Below are 19171 nucleotides of genomic sequence, written 5' to 3'. Positions count from 1 at the left end.
GTACTAGATATCGTTCTAACAGCTTTTCATAAATTAAGCCATAAAACCACAAAAATGATCTATGAGAGCAATAGTGGTATTATTCTTCATGACTCAAAAGAATATCTTGGCAAACTGTCAGTAATTGTAGAACCTGAGCATTACCCCAGATTATCTGACCTTGAATTTGTCTAAGTGGAGCATACAACTATAGAGGACGACCCTAAAATAATGTTCGTAACAGGTTTTGAAACTGAGTAAAGTATTGGAAAAAATTTAAGAAGGTACCAATACAGAATTGATCAATTAAAAAGAGATAAAAGACACTAAAAGTTAAATTTTTAAAGATTAAAAATGGCTGGCTGTCTCACTTGGTAGAGCATGCAATTCTTGATCTGGAGATCGTGACTTCCAGCCCCACATTGGGGGTAGAGATGACATAAAAAATAAAATATTCTTCAAAAATTAAAAAATATATATGGGCCTATGTGGCTTACTTGGTTAAGTGTCCAACTTTTGATTTTGGCTGAGGTCATGATCTCACTATCATGAGACTGAGCCCCACATCAGGCCCAGTGTGGAGCTCAGAGCCTGATTGGGATTCTCTCTCTCTCCCACTTTCTCTCTGCCCTTCCCCTGCTTGTGCACTCTCTCCCTCTCCAAATAAATAAATAAACCTTTTAAAAAATATATTAATTAAAAAATTTAAAATATATTAAAAAGGGATGGTGTCAAAAATTTTCATTGTCATTGAAATAAAGAATTTTTTTTAATTTTATTTTTTATTTTTTAAAATTTACATCCAAATTAGTTAGCATATAGTGCAACAATGATTTCAGGAGTAGATTCCTTAGTGCCCCTTACCCATTTAGCCCATTCCCCCACCCACAACCCCTCTCGTAACCCTCAGTTTGTTCTCCATATTTATGAGTCTCTTCTGTTTTGTCCCCCTCCCTGTTTTTATATTATTTTTGTTTTCTTTCCCTTATATTCATCTTTTTTGTCTCTTAAAGTCCTCATATGAATGAAGCCATATGATTTTTGTCTTTCTCTGACTAATTTCACTTAGCATAATACCCTCCAGTTCCATCCACATACTTGCAAATGGCAAGATTTCATTCTTTTTGATTGCCCAGTAATACTCTGTTGTATATATATGCCACACCTTCTTTATCCATTCATCCATCGATGGACATTTGGGCTCTTTCCATACTCTGGCTATTGTTGATAGTGCTGCTGTAAACATGGGGGTGCATGTGTCCCTACGAAACAGCACACCTGTATCCTGTGGATAAATGCTTAGTAGTGCAATTGCTGCGTCGTAGGGTAGTTCTATTTTTAGTTTTTTGAGGAACCTCCATACTGTTTTCCAGAGTGGCTGCACCAGCTTGCATTCCCAAAAGTAAAGAAATATTTTTAATTGCTTGAAACTTATACATCTATTTCTGGATGATGATTTTTTTTTTTTTTTTGGTCTAATAAACACACTCTGGAGACACACATTGATAGAACTAAAACAGCTATTGTTTCTGAGTCTTGTGTTTCTTTGAAAGTTTTTGTTTCATTTATCCTTTGTGCTAAGCTATATTTTACAGTTTTAAGACAGTAGAGCTTATATTAATTATACAATTCTTGTTTTTGTTTTCTGCAGCAAAGGAGAAGTGATAAAGAAGAGGAGGTCTCTGACATGAGTGCGGAATACAACGGAAACTTAGACCTGATTAAAGACCAAGACCTGATTAAAACCTTCACTTGTGGGATGGAGCACCTGGGTGGCTCAGTCGGTTAAGCGTCTGACTCCAGCTCAGGTCATGATCTCACGGTTTGTGGGTTGGAGCCCCATGTCAGGCTCTATGTTGACAGCTCAGAGCCTGGAGCCTTCTTCGGATTCTGTGTCTCCCTCTCTCTCTGCCCCTCTGCCACTCATGCTCTGTCTCTTTCTCAAAAACAACAACAACAACAACAAAAAAAAACCCTTCACTTGCAAAAGCCAGTATGTCTGGCCAACAGAGAAGGCATCCTTTATTAGCCAAAGCAAACTACAAGCAAGGTTTAACTGAGAAGAAATGGGAGTTTCCAGATTAAATGAGGTGATTTATGAGTACCTCATAGTATATCCCAAGATATTTATTTTTTAAATTTTTTTTTATTTATTTTGAGAGAAAGAGAGCAGAGGCGGGGCAGAGAGACAGAGAGAGACTGAGAATCCCAAGCAGTCTCTATGCTGTCAACACAGAACCTGAAGTGTCTCGACCTCATGAACCTCGAGATCATGACCTGAGCCAAAACCAAGAGTCAGACACTCAACTGAATGAGCTACCCAGGTGCCCCAGAAATGTTTAGTTTTAATGAAGTTTAGCTTATAAATTGGGGTGCCTCGGTAGTTCAGTCGGTTGAGCGTCTGTCTTCCGCTCAGGTCATGATCTCACAGTTTGTGAGTTCGAGCCCCACATCGAGCTGGCTGCTGTCAGACTGTCAGTGCAGAGCCTGCTTTGGATCCTCTGTTCCCCTCTCTCTCTCCCTCCCCCACTTGTGCTCTCCCAAAAATAAATAAATATTAATAAATAATTTCATTCATGCATTGTCTCTAGTGTTTTACTTAAAAAGCATTCATTATAGGGGCGCCTGGGTGGCTCAGTTGGTTAAGCGTCCGACTTCGGCTCAGGTCACGATCTCGCACTCTGTGAGTTCGGGCCCCGCATCGGGCTCTGGGCTGACAGCTCAGAGCCTGGAGCCTGTTTCGGATTCTGTGTCTTCCTCTCTCTCTGGCCCTCCCCTGCTCACACTCTGTCTCACTCTCTCTTAAAAATAAATAAACATTAAAAAAATTTAAAAAAAAAATAAATAAAAAAAATAAAAAGCATTCATTATATATCCAAGGTTATCAAGGTTTTCTCCAGTTATGTATGCAGAGTTTTGTTATTTTTCACTCTACATTTAGGTCTGTGTCCATTTTGAGTTAATTTTGGTTTTGCTATTGTTGTTGTTGTTTATTTATTTTGAGAAAGAAAGAGAGAGAGCAAGTAGGGGAGGGGCAGAGGAGGAGGGAGAGAGAATCCTAAGCAGCCTCCAAGCTGTCAGTGCTTGGAGCCAGCAGGACACGGGGCTCGAACTCACAAACTGTAAGATCATGACCTGAGCTGAAACCAAGAGTCAGATGCTTAACCAACTGAACCACCCAGGTGCCCTGTTGAATTCGTTTTTGTGAAGGGTGTAAGGTCAGTTTCTAGATTCATTTTCCTTCACACAGATATTCAGTTCTTTCAATACCATTTGCTCAAAAGACCATCTTTCCTCCACTGTTATTTTCTTTGCTTCATTGTGAAAGATGAGTTGACTGCATTTACAAGGGGTCTCTTTCTAGGTTCTCTATTCTGTTCCATTGATCTATCGGTCTATTCTTTTTTAAGTTTTTATTTTAGTTCCAGTTAGTTAACATACAGTGTTATGTTGGTTTCAGGTATACAATATTCAACACTTCCATACATCCCTGGGTACTCATCACAATAAGCTCATTCCTCTACCAGGTTGTTCTTCCACTAACATAGCCTTGTGTTGATTACTCCAGCTTTATAAGTCTTGAAGCCACATGGTGTCAGGCCTCCAACTTTGCTCTTCTCCTTCCATACTGCGTTGGCTATTCTGGGTCTGTTGTCTCCGCACCTGGGTGGCTCAGTCAGTTAAGCGGCCAACTTTAGCCCAGGTCATGATCTCACTGTTTGTGAGTTCAAGCCTCACGTTGGGCTCTGTGCTGACAGCTCAGAGCCTGGAGCGTGCTTCGGATTCTTTGTCTCCCTTTCTCTCTGCCCCTCCCCTGCTTGCACTCTGTCTCTGTTTCTCTCTCTCTCTCTCAAAAATAAAAATAAACATTAAATTTTTTTTTTTTTTTAAATGTGAGTATACTTAATGCCACCTAATTGCAAATTTGACAGGCTTTAGAATGGGGATTTGTGGTTTCCAGTTCCACATATAAGGATCTTCAAAGTTGCCATTTCATTCTAACAAAGGTAAAAAACTGAACAGATTAAAAATAACTCTTCTTGGACCCATAAAAGAAGGGAGGACATGGGGCAAACTGCTTTCCCCAAGACTGGATTGACAATTCCATATTTACATCATTTCTCTCTTCTCCCGTTCTATTAGAAGCAGCCAGGAGGAAACAGACTATTGTTTTGACACTTTGCTTACACCTTTCCTCGGCCAAAGATCCAATTCCATCGCTCCCAAGGTCTACCCTGTACAAAACACCAGGACAGGAACACAATTCAGCCAAGTGCTTTCCATATTGTAACAGCAACACCTCTCTTCCAGCTTCCAATAAAGCGTTCCTCATGTCTGTCTGGGACCCCGCCAGAACTGCCTCTGCTGTCTGTATTTCCACTGAGGTGTTCTCAAGAAGACTAAGGTCCCCTCTACAGTCTCCCCTTCTCTTTTGAGCTGTCACCAGAATCACCCTTCCTGGTCCTTTCGTGCTGATGCAGGCTTTTTCTACCCTGCTCTCCCACAGTCTTCCAGCCCCCATCCATCATGCTGTTCCCATGCCACAGGGTTAGGGATGTTTCACAGGTGTACCCCAATTCTCATTACCAATTTTTGTCTTAGTCTATTTCAGCTGCTAAAATGGAATGCCAGAGACTGGGTAGTTTATCAACAACAGACTTCTTTTTTTTTTTTGTCATAGGGGTAGAGGCCGGGAAGTCCGAGATCAAGACACCGGCAGATTCGGTGTCTGGTGAGAACCCATTTTCTGGTTTATAGACAGAATTTTCTGGCTAGGTACTCAAATGATGGAGGGGCAAGGGAGCTTCCCTAGGCCATTTTTATAAGGGTACTAATGCCACTCATGAGGTCTCTGCCCTCATGACCTAGTCACCTCCTAAAGGCTTCACCTCTTCATGTCATCAAGGTGGGAGTTAGGTTTTACCATATAAAATCAGGTGGGACACAAATATTCAGACCAGAGCAGGGTACCAAAGAGAAAATAGATTTTCCCTTTACTGCTGGAAGGTTCAAACACTGTAGGTTTTTACTTAGTCCCAATAACCTTTAATTGGTAACCAAGACTTTCAATTTTGCCATGTTTTACCGGCTACTCTACTGGCAGAGATGTCATAACATCCTAGACAGGGTATTGACTGAACCTCCAGAACTACCAACAAAGAGAAGATCATCTAAACAGTGAAAAATTTGCCTCTCAAAGGATGGAGGCACCCATGCTAAATTCTGCTGTGTCCATCACTGGCATGTGGCAGAAGATTTGGTCTTACCAACACTTCTCTCCTTGCACGTCTCTCTAATGAGAATACTTCCCTCTAAAACTTGTAAGACAGGGAAATATATAGTGCAACCCATCAATGTCTACTATAATTCTAAAGCAGGAACAGTAACAGGATGTTGAATGCATCCAAAGGATTCTGTCTATACTGTTATGGGAGCTTCCTTCCCAAACCCAATCACTCGAATTTGAGTTATTTTTTTCTAAGGGAGTGCGACGTATTTTAATGCACAGAGTCAGGTGCTGCAGCAATATTACACTTTCCCTTGGGCAAGTATTTGGGAGGGATTCAAGGGACTGTGTGAGGCTACCACAGGTCTGCCCAGGATGCTAGGGAGATTTCATTCTCCTTTGGCTCTTCACCCTAAGATCCCTGCTGCCTTCTTTATCTTACAGCTCCTCGTGTCTAGAGAGTAATCAGGACCACGGACTTTGCTCCATCCATGAAAGTAACCTGCAGACTTGGTGCTTCCAGACCCCCCTATACCTAATGTCCCCTCCCTCTGCAGCATCACAGAGAACAAGATGGTGACATGGGTACCTGTTGTGAAAAAAGAGACAAGAGGACCAAACTGGGGTCACTTATGCTCAGCCCCACATTCCCAAACCAAGGCTTAATCCCTAACTTAATTGCAGTTTCAGCCTCTCCCAGCAATGGGATCTGAAACCCGTCAGTGTGGAATCACTTGTTCGGCACTAGTGAAGTGCCCTACCGTTACTTAAAGAAAGGTGGCCTTGCCACACCAATCCACTCTGTGTTTGTACAACTTCCTTGTCCTGCTCTCTCCTGCCTAGAAGTCTTTTATTTTGTACAGCTCCTCAGCGCTCCTTTCTATTTGCTGGGTGATGATGCCCAATTCACGTACCATAAAATAATATCTTTTAAATTGTGTTTGAATGGTTGAATTGTGGTTTTTTTAAATTAATTTTGAGAGAGAGAGCGCGTGTGCACACGCACGAGCAAGGGAAGGACAGAAAGAGAGGGGCAGGGGAGAGAGCAAATCCCAAGCAGGCCCCATGCTGCCAGCACAGAGCCCGATGCAGGGCTTGAACTCATGAACCGTGAGATCATGACTTGAGCCGAAATCAAGAGTCAGACACGGGGCGCCTGGGTGGCTCAGTCAGTTAAGCGTCTGACTTCAGCTCAGGTCATGATCTCATGGTTTATGGGTTCCAGCCTCACATTGGGCTCTGTGCTGACAGCTCGGAGCCTGGAGCCTGCTTCGGATTGTGTCTCCCTCTCTCTGCCCCTCCCCCACTCGTGTGCCATCTCAAAAACAAATAAACATGAAAAAAAGAGAGAGAGAAGCTTAAACCAACTGAGTCACCCAGGTGCCCCTGAATTTTGTTTTTTAACAGTACAGATGGCAGTAATAGGACCATAGGAAAGTTCTGACAGCTTTGGGGACAATGAGAAACACAGGCATGGGTCCCTGCGAACCCTCTGACCTCTCTCTCTTCCTGACCATTTTCGAGGGCCGTAGATAAATTCTCTCGGTTCTGAGCTCCTCCCTCTGCATCAAGCTCTCATTCTAATTGGCTTCCTTGTTCAGGGAAGGCGAACTTGAGTTAGCAAATTGTTTCACCCAGAACCCAAGCCCCCAAGGCTTGGTTCAGTCCACAGTGTCCCATTTGATTGGAATCCTGGTCCACAAATATTTGGCAGTGTCTAAGAGAAATGAAAAGATGAAAATCTATGACCCAAAGATTTCACTACTATTCCTACTACTATGTACTGAATATAGATTCATACGTGTATCAATGTCTCACCAAAACACAAGTTCTAGGATTTACATACCAGCACTATTTCTAACAGCCACAAGCTGGAAACAACTCACTTGCCCATAAACGGTAGAATAATTACTTTTTTAATATTTATTTATTTTTGGGAGAGTGCAAGCCAGGGAGGGGCAGGGTGAGAGGGACAGAGGATCCAAAGCAGGCTCTGAACCGTCAGACCAGAGGCTGATGTGGGGCTCAAACTCACAAACTGCAAGATCATGACCTGAGCCAAAGTCGGATGCTCAACCGACTGAGCCACCCAGGCACCCCACAGAATAATTAAATCAATAGTTTAATGTTCACACAATGGAATACTACACAATAATGGCAATGCAAGGTCCATGCAATGGTATAGATAAATTCACAAACACCATATTGAATAAAAAAAGATAAATAGAAAAGAGTTCATGCTGTACCATACCATTTATATAAAATGAAACACAGGAGAAACTGATCTGTGTTTTTAGAGGCTAGAATAGTGTTCACCCTTGGGGTGGTGACTGAGAAGGAGAACCAGGGACTTCTGAGTGTTAACAATTTTCTGTATCTTTATCTGGGAGTTACATACAGAAGCATATGCAGATTCTGGAATTTCTTATATTTGCTGCGTACTTAGGACCTGTGCGCATGTCTTTGTTTTTTAACAGGTATCACAAATTCTAAAAAACGGGTCTGGGAGAAGTACCTGTGTGACTTAGTAGGTGGAGCATGTGACTCTTGATCTCAGAGTTGTGAGTTCAAGTCCCAGGTTGGATGTAGAAATTACTTAAAAATAAAATCTTAAAAAAAGAAAGAAATCAATGTAGAAGAGTTAAGATAGAAAAACAAGACGGGGTGCCTAGGCAGCTGAGTCTGTTAAGTGTCCAATGTTGGCTCAGGTCATGATCTCACAACTTGTGAGTTCAAGCCCTGTGTTGGAGCCTGGAGCCTGCTTTGGATTCTGTGTCTCCCTCTCTCTCTCTGTCCCTCCCCCACTCACTCTCTGTCTCTCTCTGTCTCTCTCTCTCTCTCTCAAAAATAAATAAATTTTTTAAAAAAGATAGAAAAACAAGACAATAGACTAGATTCAATGTAAAGCACACAATAAGAAGGTAATTCTAAACCTATACATGTATATCCATTACCATATGAAACACAGGAATTGCTCCTGTTAAAGTCAAACTTTTAAAAAAAAATTTTTTTTTAACGTTTATTTATTTTTGAGACAGAGAGAGACAGAGCATGAATGGGGGAGGGTCAGAGAGAGGGAGACACAGAATCTGAAACAGGCTCCAGGATCTGAGCTGTCAGCACAGACCCCAACGCGGGGCTCGAACTCACAAACTGCGAGATCATGACCTGAGCCGAAGTCGGCCGCTTAACCGACTGAGCCACCCAGGTGCCCCTAAACTTTTTAAAAATTATATGCAATTAGATTTTTTTCATGGATATAAATTATAAGAATTAAACTAGAGAAATGGAAAATAGGTTCTACATAATTTTAAACAGTGAAACAATTAGCATAGATTTTAAGATGAAAGCATTTTGCCATTATTGAAATCAGTATTATTTTTAAATTCCTTAATGAATAATACTGCAATACTATTGAGTGATAGGAAACAATTATATGCATACGTATATGTGTGTATGTATATACGTGTGTATATACACATGATTACATTTATATGAATACCATGTATATATATATTTATATATACATATACACAAAAACATATATATACTAACATAGTATATATGTATATATTTTCTCCCTTGTGATCTAATATATGGTAGGTATTTTGGTGCTCATGTGAGCTGAAAATATCTTTATTTTGTAGCACAAAGTTCACTATCTATAAGGTCAAATTAACCCTACTGCTTTTAAAAGTGTAGAATCCTTGATACTTTGCATCAGTTTCATAATGTAAAGAGAAGTATATGAAAATATTTCCAAAATTAGAAATATCCATTTTTGAAATCTGCAAGCCACACACTCCCCATTTAAAAAACAAAAAACAAAAAAACAGAGGGGTGCCTGGGTGGCTCAGTTGGTTAGGTGTCCGAATTCAGCTCAGGTCATGATCTCATGGTTCATGGTTTCGAGCCCCACATTGGGCTCTGTGCTGACAGCTCGGAGCCTGGAGCCTGCTTCAGATTCTGTGTCACCCTCTCTCTCTCCCCCTCCCCTGCTCCCACTCTGTCTCTCTCTCTCTCTAAAAAATAAATAAACATTAAAATTAATTTTTAAAAATTAAAAAATTCTAAAAAGAAAACAATAGATTCATGGGGTGCCTGTCAGTTAAGCATCTGATTCTTGACTTCAGCTCAGGTCATGATCTCACCATTTGTGAGGGCTCCATGAGTTCAAGCCCTGAGTTAGGCTCTACATTGATAGTGCACAGTCTGCTTAGGATTCTCTCTCTCCTGGGGCGCCTGGGTGGCTCAGTCGGTTAAGTGTCCAACCTCGGCTCAGGTCATGATCTCACATTTCGTGGGTTGGAACCTTGCATTGGGCTCTGTGCTGACAGCTCAGAGCCTGGAGCCTGCTTCAAATTCTGTGTCTCCCTCTTTCTCTGCCTCTCTCCTGCTCATAATCTGTCTCTCAAAAATAAATAAATGTTAAAAAATGTTTAAAAAAAGAAAAAGGATTTTCTCTCTCTCCTTCTCTCTCTGCCCCTCCCCTGCTCATGCACACATGCCCTCCCTCTCCCTCTCAAAATAAACAAATAAACTATATATTAAAAAATAGTGCCTTGCCAGGATTTCTCACACCTGTCAAGGTCCTGAAAACCAAGGAAAGACTCAGAGAGTGTCATAGAGAAGACTGGGGAGACACAATGACAAAGTCTACTGTGATATTCCACACTGGACCTTGGAAGAGAAAAAAGACCAAATGCACCACGGTAACATCCAATGGTAACATTACAGGAGACTGGATAGAAGGCATTTGAGACATCTCTGTATTATCTTCACAACTTTTCTGCAAATCTAAAAGTAAATAAATAAATAAATTAGGGGGGCCCTGGGTGGTTCAGTCAGTTAAGTGTCTGACTTCGTCTTGGGTCATGATCTCATTGTTCATGAATTCGAGCCCCGCATCGGGTTCTGTGCTGACAGCTCAGAGCCTGGAGCCTGCTTTGGATTCTGTGTCTCCCTCTCTCTGCCCCTCCCCCACTCAGGCACTGTTCTCTCCCTCTCTCTCTCTCTCTCTCTTTCAAAAATAAATGAACCTAAAAAACTTTTTTAGTGAAAATAAATAAATAAATAAATACTTTTTTTTTTTTTAGAGTAAGCTCTGTGCCCAGCATGGGGCTTGAGCTCACGACCCCAAGATCAAGAGGCACACGCTCTACCAACTAAGCCAGCCGAGCCCCTACAAATGTAAAATTATAAAAAAAAATTTTTTTAACGTTTATTTATTTTTGAGAAAGAGAGAGACAGAGCATGAACAGGGGAGGATCAGAGAGAGAAGGAGACACAGAATCTGAAGCAGGCTCCAGGTTCCAAGCTGTCAGCACAGAGCTTGACGCAGGGCTCGAACTCACGGACCTCCAACTCACGGAGCATGAGATCATGACCTGAGCCAAAGTTGGACGCTTAACTGACTGAGCCACCCAGGCACCCCTAAAATTATTTTAAAATAGAACATTTACTTTAAAACTTTGCAGCTTATAATTACAGATAGCTACATTACAATATTTCCCATGTTTGAGACCATAGCCATTTTTTCCTTGAAGGTATTTTAATGCCCTTTGTGATTTCAAAAACAAAATTCATCCTTAACCAGACTCATATCTTTTGCCTCCTCTATTTCTTCAAGCTTAATAGAAAATTCCTCCACAAATGTGTTTCCTCAGGTTGAAAATTCAGGAGTCCATCTTGAAACCTTTTTCTTGTCAACACAGCCAATTGGCATCAAGGTTTTACAGGGCAATCTTCCTTCTACAGACCCTAGAAATGCCTTTATTTTCCCCATGTACCAAATCTCTATTTAATTGTTGCTTCCCACCTGCTGTTCTTTTAAACTTCAGCATCTTTCTGTCTCTTCTTAGTGACCCTATTGCTCATTCTTCCACTGTTTACCTGAAAACATTTTCATATGCTAATCTACACCATAACCACGACTGTGTTTCAAACCACCATGTACCTTAGGAGGTGAGGGACAGAATTTAAAACAAGGCTTTTAATTTCTGCAAGAGCTGAAATGTAACGTTTCTCCTGCTTCACACCCGGCCATTGGCATTAACATCCAGGCCTCTCTTCCTTCTGGATGGATCACCCCACATGCAATTCCTTTTTTAGGGAACTGTCCTTACAATTCCATGCCCAGTTAAGTTTTAGGAAAATTTAATACATCAGATTGAAACTGACACTCAAAAACATTTTCAGTATCTCACATACCTTCACGACTATTTTATCATTGCACGGACTCTGAATTTCTCCACAGCAGTTTTCGATGAACCGCACTTATGTAAGTAAGTACATAACACTTTATTTACTACCACTACTAACATTTACTTCTTATTATTAGGACAGAGTCACAGTCTGTCTTATTTACTAGTCTATCTACGATGACACTGGTTTATAATTGTGCTTGAGGGTTTGGGTGAGAGGATTTCATCAATGACTAAACACAGCCCCAAACAAACCATTTTATATTTTTCTGATGAGATCAGGGAATTCTGTCTTTCTTCCACAGCAGAAAGAGCAGAGCCTGTACACAGTGGGATTACGGCTCATGAGAACAAAGGGCGTGACGGTCGGGAATCCTGTGGTGATTAGTATAGAGGTGGTCACCACCCACCAATTGGGATTATCACAAAGAGCCAGATAAACATAAAACATGAAGGAGAGGGTGTAAAAAGATACAAAGGCGCTTACCAGAACAAGGACAGTGTGGATGCCTCTGGTCTTGGAGGAGGATCTTGGGGAGGCCTTGGTCCTATGAATGTGTTGGACCCGCTGCCTGTGCCTGTTCAGGATGAACACCATTGAGCCGCTGGCCCAGGACATGAGCCCCAAACATAAAACATCATGAAAGGCTATCAATGCTGTATACGTGGAGTCTGAGACTTTGTCGTGAAGCGGAGTAGGACAAAACATCATTGTGATGGTTTTGTTACTCTATCTGCCAGTCGCAAACACTGGAAAAATAAAATTTACCAGCATGTGGAGGACCCAGCAGAGGGTATTGAAGGACCCGATGTACTTCAGGGCTTTGGCTTTAAGCTCCGCCCACCTGGACTTTCTGGGGCTGATGGTGATGGCCTGGAAGACACTCAGGAGACAGATGGTGCCAATGGTCACACCACTGGCCACTCTGTGAATGTATAAAACAAGTTTGCATCCAAAATAATTGAGGAAATGTCTTAACCCAAAAGCTGCCATTGTCCTTGGGATTCCTCTGGAGAGAAGGACCAAGGAGTTGGCTACAGTCAGGTGCCTGAGAATTAAATCGGTTGACCTTGGTTTGCATCCACTGAAGGCAAGGGTCACAGAATGATATAAGAGCGAGAAATTTCCCCAAACTCCAACGACTATCTGGAACAGGAAGATCATTGCAAATTTCAAATCCGCGAAGGCCATTCTGTCATTTTCCAAGAATTTGACATCAAAATGCACACGCAGAGCTTTTCTGTAAAAACATGAGTTGTGGGCTACATTTTTCATGGAAACAGAAATCCCCAAATCTCCATGTCTAGTTATTCCTCCAAAAAATCCACATCTGTAATGTATTTTCTTGTGGAGAGATTTACCAACTTTGATTTGTATCTTGCCAGAGCACCTGCATGAGCCACTGTTATTAATGCTTCGCATAGCCTAATATTTAATACTCACAAATTTGTGAGCTAGAAACTAAAATTATTCTCCTTTTACAGACAAGGGGAATTTAGGTATGGGGAAGTTGTAGTGAGGGATCAAACCAAGGAAGCCTCATTACAGTGACATTGGTACTTAATATCATACCACACTCTGTCACAGCTACCTCATTTTGTTTTTTAATATTATGCCATCTATAATATTTCCACATTATTTTGTAGTTGTAGTTAAATACAGTCACATTTTAAATTTACTTTAAGAGTGCCTGGGTGGCTCAGTCAGTTAAGCATCCAACATTTGATTTTGGCTCAGATCATAATCTTGTGGTTCATGAGACTGAGCTCTATGTTGGGCTCTGCACTGACAGTACGGAGCCTGCTTGGAATTCTCTCTCTCCCTCTCTGCACCCCCCTTTTCAAAATAACTATATAAACATTAAAAAAATTGTTTTGTATAAACTTTGTTGTAATAATTTGCCATTTGGTTATGTATTTATTTTATATTCTAACACTTTTGAATGAAAATTCAGTACTCTTAATGAGAGTAGATGCATTGAATGATTTTCCACATTTTGATTGGATTTATTTATTTATTTTTGATGTTTATTTATTTATTTTTGAGAGAGAGACAATGCAAGAGCGAGGGAGGGGCAGAGAGACAGGGAGACAGAGGATCTGAAGCAGGCTCAGTGCTGAGAGTGCAGAGCCTGATGCAGGGCTCAAACTCATGAACAGTGAGATCATGACCTGAGCCAAAGTTGGATGCTTAACCAACTGAGCCACCCAGGCATCCCCTTTTTAAAAAAATATTGATAGATTGATTGATTGATTGATTGGATTTATTGAACATGGAAAAATATAAAGACATTAAGAGGAAAAACTTCATTTTTTGTCAGGGACTAAGTACAATGGCAGTAATCACAGAAATTATTGCACAAAATTATAGTGTGCCCTAAATCATAGAACATGATATTACTGTAAGTGACAAAACATGTTAGGGTAGAAAGTAATTTAATACTCATTAGAGTATAGACGACTATAACTTTATTACATTAGAAAAACTAATTGAGGGGCACCTGGGTGGCTCAGTCGGTTGGGCAACCAGCTTTGGCTCAGGTCATGATCTCGAGGTCTGTGAGTTCGAGCCCCGCGTCGGGCTCTGGGCTGACAGCTCAGAGCCTGGAGCCTGTTTCAGATTCTGTGTCTCCCTCTCTCTCTGACCTTCCCCCATTCATGCTCTGTCTCTAAAATGAATAAACGTTAAAAAAAAAATTAAAAAAAAAAAAAGAAAAACTAATTGAAACTTTAACATTTGATTTGGGAAAGATATTAAAATGCAAAAAAAATTATGTGAAATGTGATTTGGGGTCATGAAATCTTTTGCATTCAATAAATTGAAATGGATGAGAGATGAGCAGAGAGAGCCTGGTAATAATATGGAATGGTTTTAAGCCAGAAAAAAATAACACAAGAAATATTTATGCTTTAAAATTGCTGAAGCCCCAATTGTTTTCCTGCTGTCTGAAACCTTCAACTCTGGCATTAAAGGACCTTTCTTAATTTCAGGTGACAAAATCATCTCATCTTGATCAAAAGACCACAGATAGCTTCAGTAGACACACATTTTGCCATCTCCATTAAGGACATCACACACAAATTACAGAGAAAATAATTCTGTTTTAGCAATTGCAATTCAGCCACGCTGCTTCTGCTGGGAATTGAGCAAATAAACTAGCTCCATCATACTTATTATGAAGGTATTCTGAACAAGCCTCCCCAAAATGTGCTACTTTGGCATATGGATTAGTTGGAGCCAGAGTCTATAAAACCCAAAGACACAGAAGAGCTTTTACCTTCTCCTTAATGACCTGAAAGAATTTAGATAGGGAGCCTGGCCCAGTAAGGGAACTTTTGTCCAAGAGATCTTTTTTTCTGGAAATCCTATCTGTATGGCAGGGTGAACATCTGCTTACCGAACATCTGCTCTTGTCATTGTCCTATTACTCTCCTCCCTTTGGAAGCCTCAGGCTCCTATCTCATTCCTTGGCTCAGAGTGGTAAATAAACCTCCATTGCCTGACTTGTTCCCGGAGTCTCATATTCTTAGGGGGCCCGTGTCTGTAACTAAATTTGTTTTCCTTCGGGTGCCTGGGTGGCTCAGCCAGTTAAGCATCCCACTTTGGCTCAGGTCATGATTTCACAGTTTGTGAGTTCAAGCCCCACATCAGGCTCTCTGCTGTCAGCACAAGCCTGCTTTGGATCCTCTGACCTCCTCTCCCTCTGCCCCTCCCTCATTTTCTTGCGCTCTCTCTCTCTCTCTCTCTCCCCCACTCTGTCTCTCAAAAACAAATAGACATTAAAAAAAATTTTCTCCTGTTAATCTGTCATGTTCATGTGATTATTAGATCAGCCAAAGAACCTAGAAGGGTAGAAGAAATTTTTTCCTCTCCTCCCCAACAATCATATGCACAGACTTTTCCTGATGTAAGTATGGTCTTTTTGAAGTATTCTCTGTGAACTTTGTACATCATATTAATTATTAGATTAATTTCCAAATTACAGTCTTTGACTACATTAAAATAAAGATTTTTTTTTGTAAGTAGGCTCCATGCCCACTGTGGAGCCCAATGTGGGGCTTGAACTCATGACCCTGAGATCAACACCTGAGCTGAGATCAAGAGTCAGATGCTTAACATACTGAGCCACCCAGGCACCCCCCAAAATGAGGATTTTAATGCCACTTGGTCAAATCCCAAGAACCACTTTCAGTGAGGATTTCATTAACTTACATCAGCAGCTGTCTGGGGTTGCTATTGTAGGACCTGCAGCCTCCAGTCTCCCCACAAATTCAGCCCATGCCTCAGGACTTACCTTCCTTCTAGTGGCTTTGGCACTGGCTCAGTTTTTAGCCCCAAAGAACTGCTTTTTGAGACATGAGCTCCTACGCAGATTTGTGATTCATCATCTTTCCTAGCAGATTCTGCCTCTCAGCTGGAAATTGGAAGTCCTCAACTGACTCCCTCCTGCTACCAAGAACGTGGGCTCCATGTGAAGGTCCTGGCAGCCAGTACACGCAGGAGTGGGGCAGCCAACCCCTGAGATATGTGTAGTGATCCTGAGACCTCCCCTCCCCGCAGCACTGCAATTACCACTTCACCTGTAGTGGCAGCTATGGTTCCCACGTGGGGAGCTGAGAATAATTCTGAAAAACATTGCCCTGGTTTTCAGTTCCTGGCAATGATTACAAGTTTCTAGTAAGCATTTCTAATGAGACCATTGGAGAGTTTGAGAGAGGCTCCCCCTGTGTCATGATTCTTGGGGGCAGACAAAGGCTCACTTGAAGCGGACAGGATATGTTGAAGTCTGAAGCATGAGGAACTGGCAGAGAAATATATGTGTGTGTGTGTGTGTGTGTGTGTGTGTGTGTGTGTGTGTGTGTGTCTCATTGGAGTGCATACTTCCCTAGGGAAATAGTCTATCCAAAATATAATTCTTTATTAATCTGCAGACCCCTGAGTACCACCATTATTTAATTTTAGGCAGAGAAATAGAATCTCACAAAGCACCTGAGAAGGGTTTTCCATTTGGCATGTGCAAAAGGAAGAACATTATACCAATAACTGACTTGAAAAACAAAAACAAGGGGTGCCTGGGTGGCTCAGTCGGTTAAGCGTCCATGTCCGACTCCTGATTTTGGCTCAGGTCATGATCTCATGGTTTGTGAGAGTGAGCCTCATGTCAGGCTCTGAGCTGACAGTGTGGAGCCTGCTTGGGATTCTCTCTCTCCTTCTCTCTCTCTCTGCCCCTCACCCCCTCTCAGAAATAATATAAACAAACATTAAAACAAAACCAAAAACATTTGCTTCATTTGGCCAATTCAATACAAATTAACTAAATGAAATAAAAATTTTCTGGGAAAATATGCTTTGCCATTTTTAAGTAGAGATAGAACTTTTTTTAAATGTTTATTTATTTGTTTTTGAGAGAGAGGGAGAGAGCACAAGTAGGGGAGACGCAGAGAAAGAGAGGGGGGAGGGGAAACACAGAACACTAAGCAGGCTCCAGGCTCTGAGCTATCAGCACAGAGGCTCGAAACCACCGATCACGAGATCATGACCTGAGCCGAAGTAGGACTCGTAACCGACTGAGCCACCAAGGCCCCCTAGAGATAGAACTTCTAAATAATAAAATATCCATAGAGGAATGAGAGTTTATAAAGCAGTTTCTCACAAACAAACAAACAACAACAACAACAACAACAAAAAAGGATAGGTTGTTTAACAGAAAGTTCTGCAACACATTTAAATATCAAGATGTTGCTATTTATTTAAGAGCATTGCAGAGGAATTAAATTTTCCAAACGAATTTTATAAATCAAATAGAATACCGACACTAATATGTCACAAAGTTTGTAGCAATACAGGACTACAAAAAGATTCTACATAGGACTACATAGAAACAAGTAAAATATAGCAAACATACTACTACTAATATAATATAAAAATAATATATGGTTTCCTAGGACTTCTATAACAAATTGCCACAAAATTTGGTGGCATAAAACAACAGAAATTTGATCTGGAGTCCTGAGGTTCAAAGCCTAAGTGGCCAGTGGACCATGCCTTTTTTTGTTTTGTTTTGTTTTGTTTTGTTTTGTTTTGTTTTGGACCGTGCTTTATCTGAAGGATCTAAGGGGGAATACTTTCTTGCCTCTTTCTAGCTTCTGTTGGCTGCCAGAAAACCTTGGAGTTCCTTGGCCGACAGCTCCACAGCTCTAATCTTTGTATATGTTATCACATGACCTTCTTCCCTCTGTGCCTTTACTTAGCCTTCTTACGAGACACCAGTCATTGGACCTCTGTCTATCTGAATTCAGTATGACCTCATCTTACCTTGATTTCATCTGCAAAGACCCTATTTCTAAATAAGGTCACATTCACAGGTTGATGGGGATTGAACTTGAAATATTCCTGGGGACACAATTCAAACCACAACTGTGATTAAGTGCATTTTATGTACTGAATTCAGGAACGATTAAATATGAGACAATCTACTAATAAAATTCCTTGTATTTATAGATAGAAAAATAAAATCAGGAGATCATGTTCATAGACACAAAAGCATCCCTTGGCAGAATTCAACAAGTGCTCAATTAAAACACTCAAAATTAGGAACTGATGGATCTTTGCTAACTTGACAAAACTAAACATTCATTGTTCTCATGAGAATGAATTAGTAAGATTCCCACTAAGGTCAGGAATAAGACTAAAACAGAAACAATTACTTTATAGTCATTTGATATTGCATTGAAGGGTTAGCCAAGGACATGTTACATAAGAACTGAAACAAAGAGGGGCGCCTAGGTGGCTCAGTCGGTCAAGCGACCCACTTCTGCTCAGGTCATTATCTCACTGTTTGTGAGTTCAAACCCCACCTCAGGCTCTGCACTGACATTTCAGAACCTGGAGCTTGCTTTGACTTCTGTGTCTCCCTCTCTCTCTGCCCTTCCCCTGCTGGTGCTCTGTCTCTCTCTCTCAAAAATAAATAAACATTAAAAAAATCTTTTTAAAAGAACTGAAACGAATATATAAAAGTCTGTTACCAAAAGATATAATTGTATATTTGGAAACACAAAAGGAATTGATAGGAAAAAAAATAATTTGGTAAACTAATATATTATTGACATACAAAAAAACAGGTATCTACAAATGTACAAAAAATAATAATTTACAAGTTACAATTGAGATGGGAATTACAGTTATTTAAAGAATAAAATAACACAATAAAATAAACTAGGAATAGAGGCACATGGCTGGTTCAGTCAGTAGAGTGTGAGACTCTTGATCTCACCCTGGGTGTAGAGCTTACTTAAAAATAAATAAATAGGGGTGCTTGGGTGGCTCAGTTGGTTAAGTGTCTGACTTTGGTTCAGGTCATGATCTTGTAGCTCATGAATTCGAGCCCCACATCAGGCTCTGTGCTGACAGTGTGGAGCCTGCTTGGGATTCTCTCTCTCCCTCTCTCTCTCTGCCCCTACCCCATTCATGTGCACACTCTCTCTCTCTCAAAAAAAAAAATATATATATATACATTTATATATTATTATATATATTATATTATTATATATAATATATATATAGTGTTTAAGTACTCAATGTGTTTTTAAAAATAATAATAAATACAAATTAAACTAGGAGTAAATCTAACAAAATACTTTTAGTATATGTGAGAAAAACCATAGAAAATTCCTGAAATAGATGCATGTAGACATAAGCAAATAGAAAAATTACATCACACTCTTGGGTAGAAAAACTCAATGTTATAAAAATCATCAGTTG

The 19171-nt window shown here is 40.6% G+C and overlaps 1 protein-coding gene across 1 annotated transcript; it reads right to left on the bottom strand.

The window, feature by feature from the left end:
• Positions 1–11668: 11668 nt before the first annotated feature.
• LOC132689968 (vomeronasal type-1 receptor 2-like) lies at positions 11669–12601 on the bottom strand. The gene is given in 1 exon segment (XM_060649849.2): positions 11669–12601. A coding segment is annotated over 1 exon segment (933 nt).
• Between the last annotated feature and the right edge of the window lie 6570 nt (positions 12602–19171).

Source organism: Panthera onca, chromosome E2 (assembly GCF_046562875.1).
Source record: "Panthera onca isolate mPanOnc1 chromosome E2, mPanOnc1 haplotype 2, whole genome shotgun sequence".
Classification (NCBI taxonomy): Eukaryota; Metazoa; Chordata; class Mammalia; order Carnivora; family Felidae; genus Panthera; species Panthera onca.
Note: the sequence above shows the minus strand (reverse complement) of the source record. Positions and strands in the feature narration are given on the sequence as shown.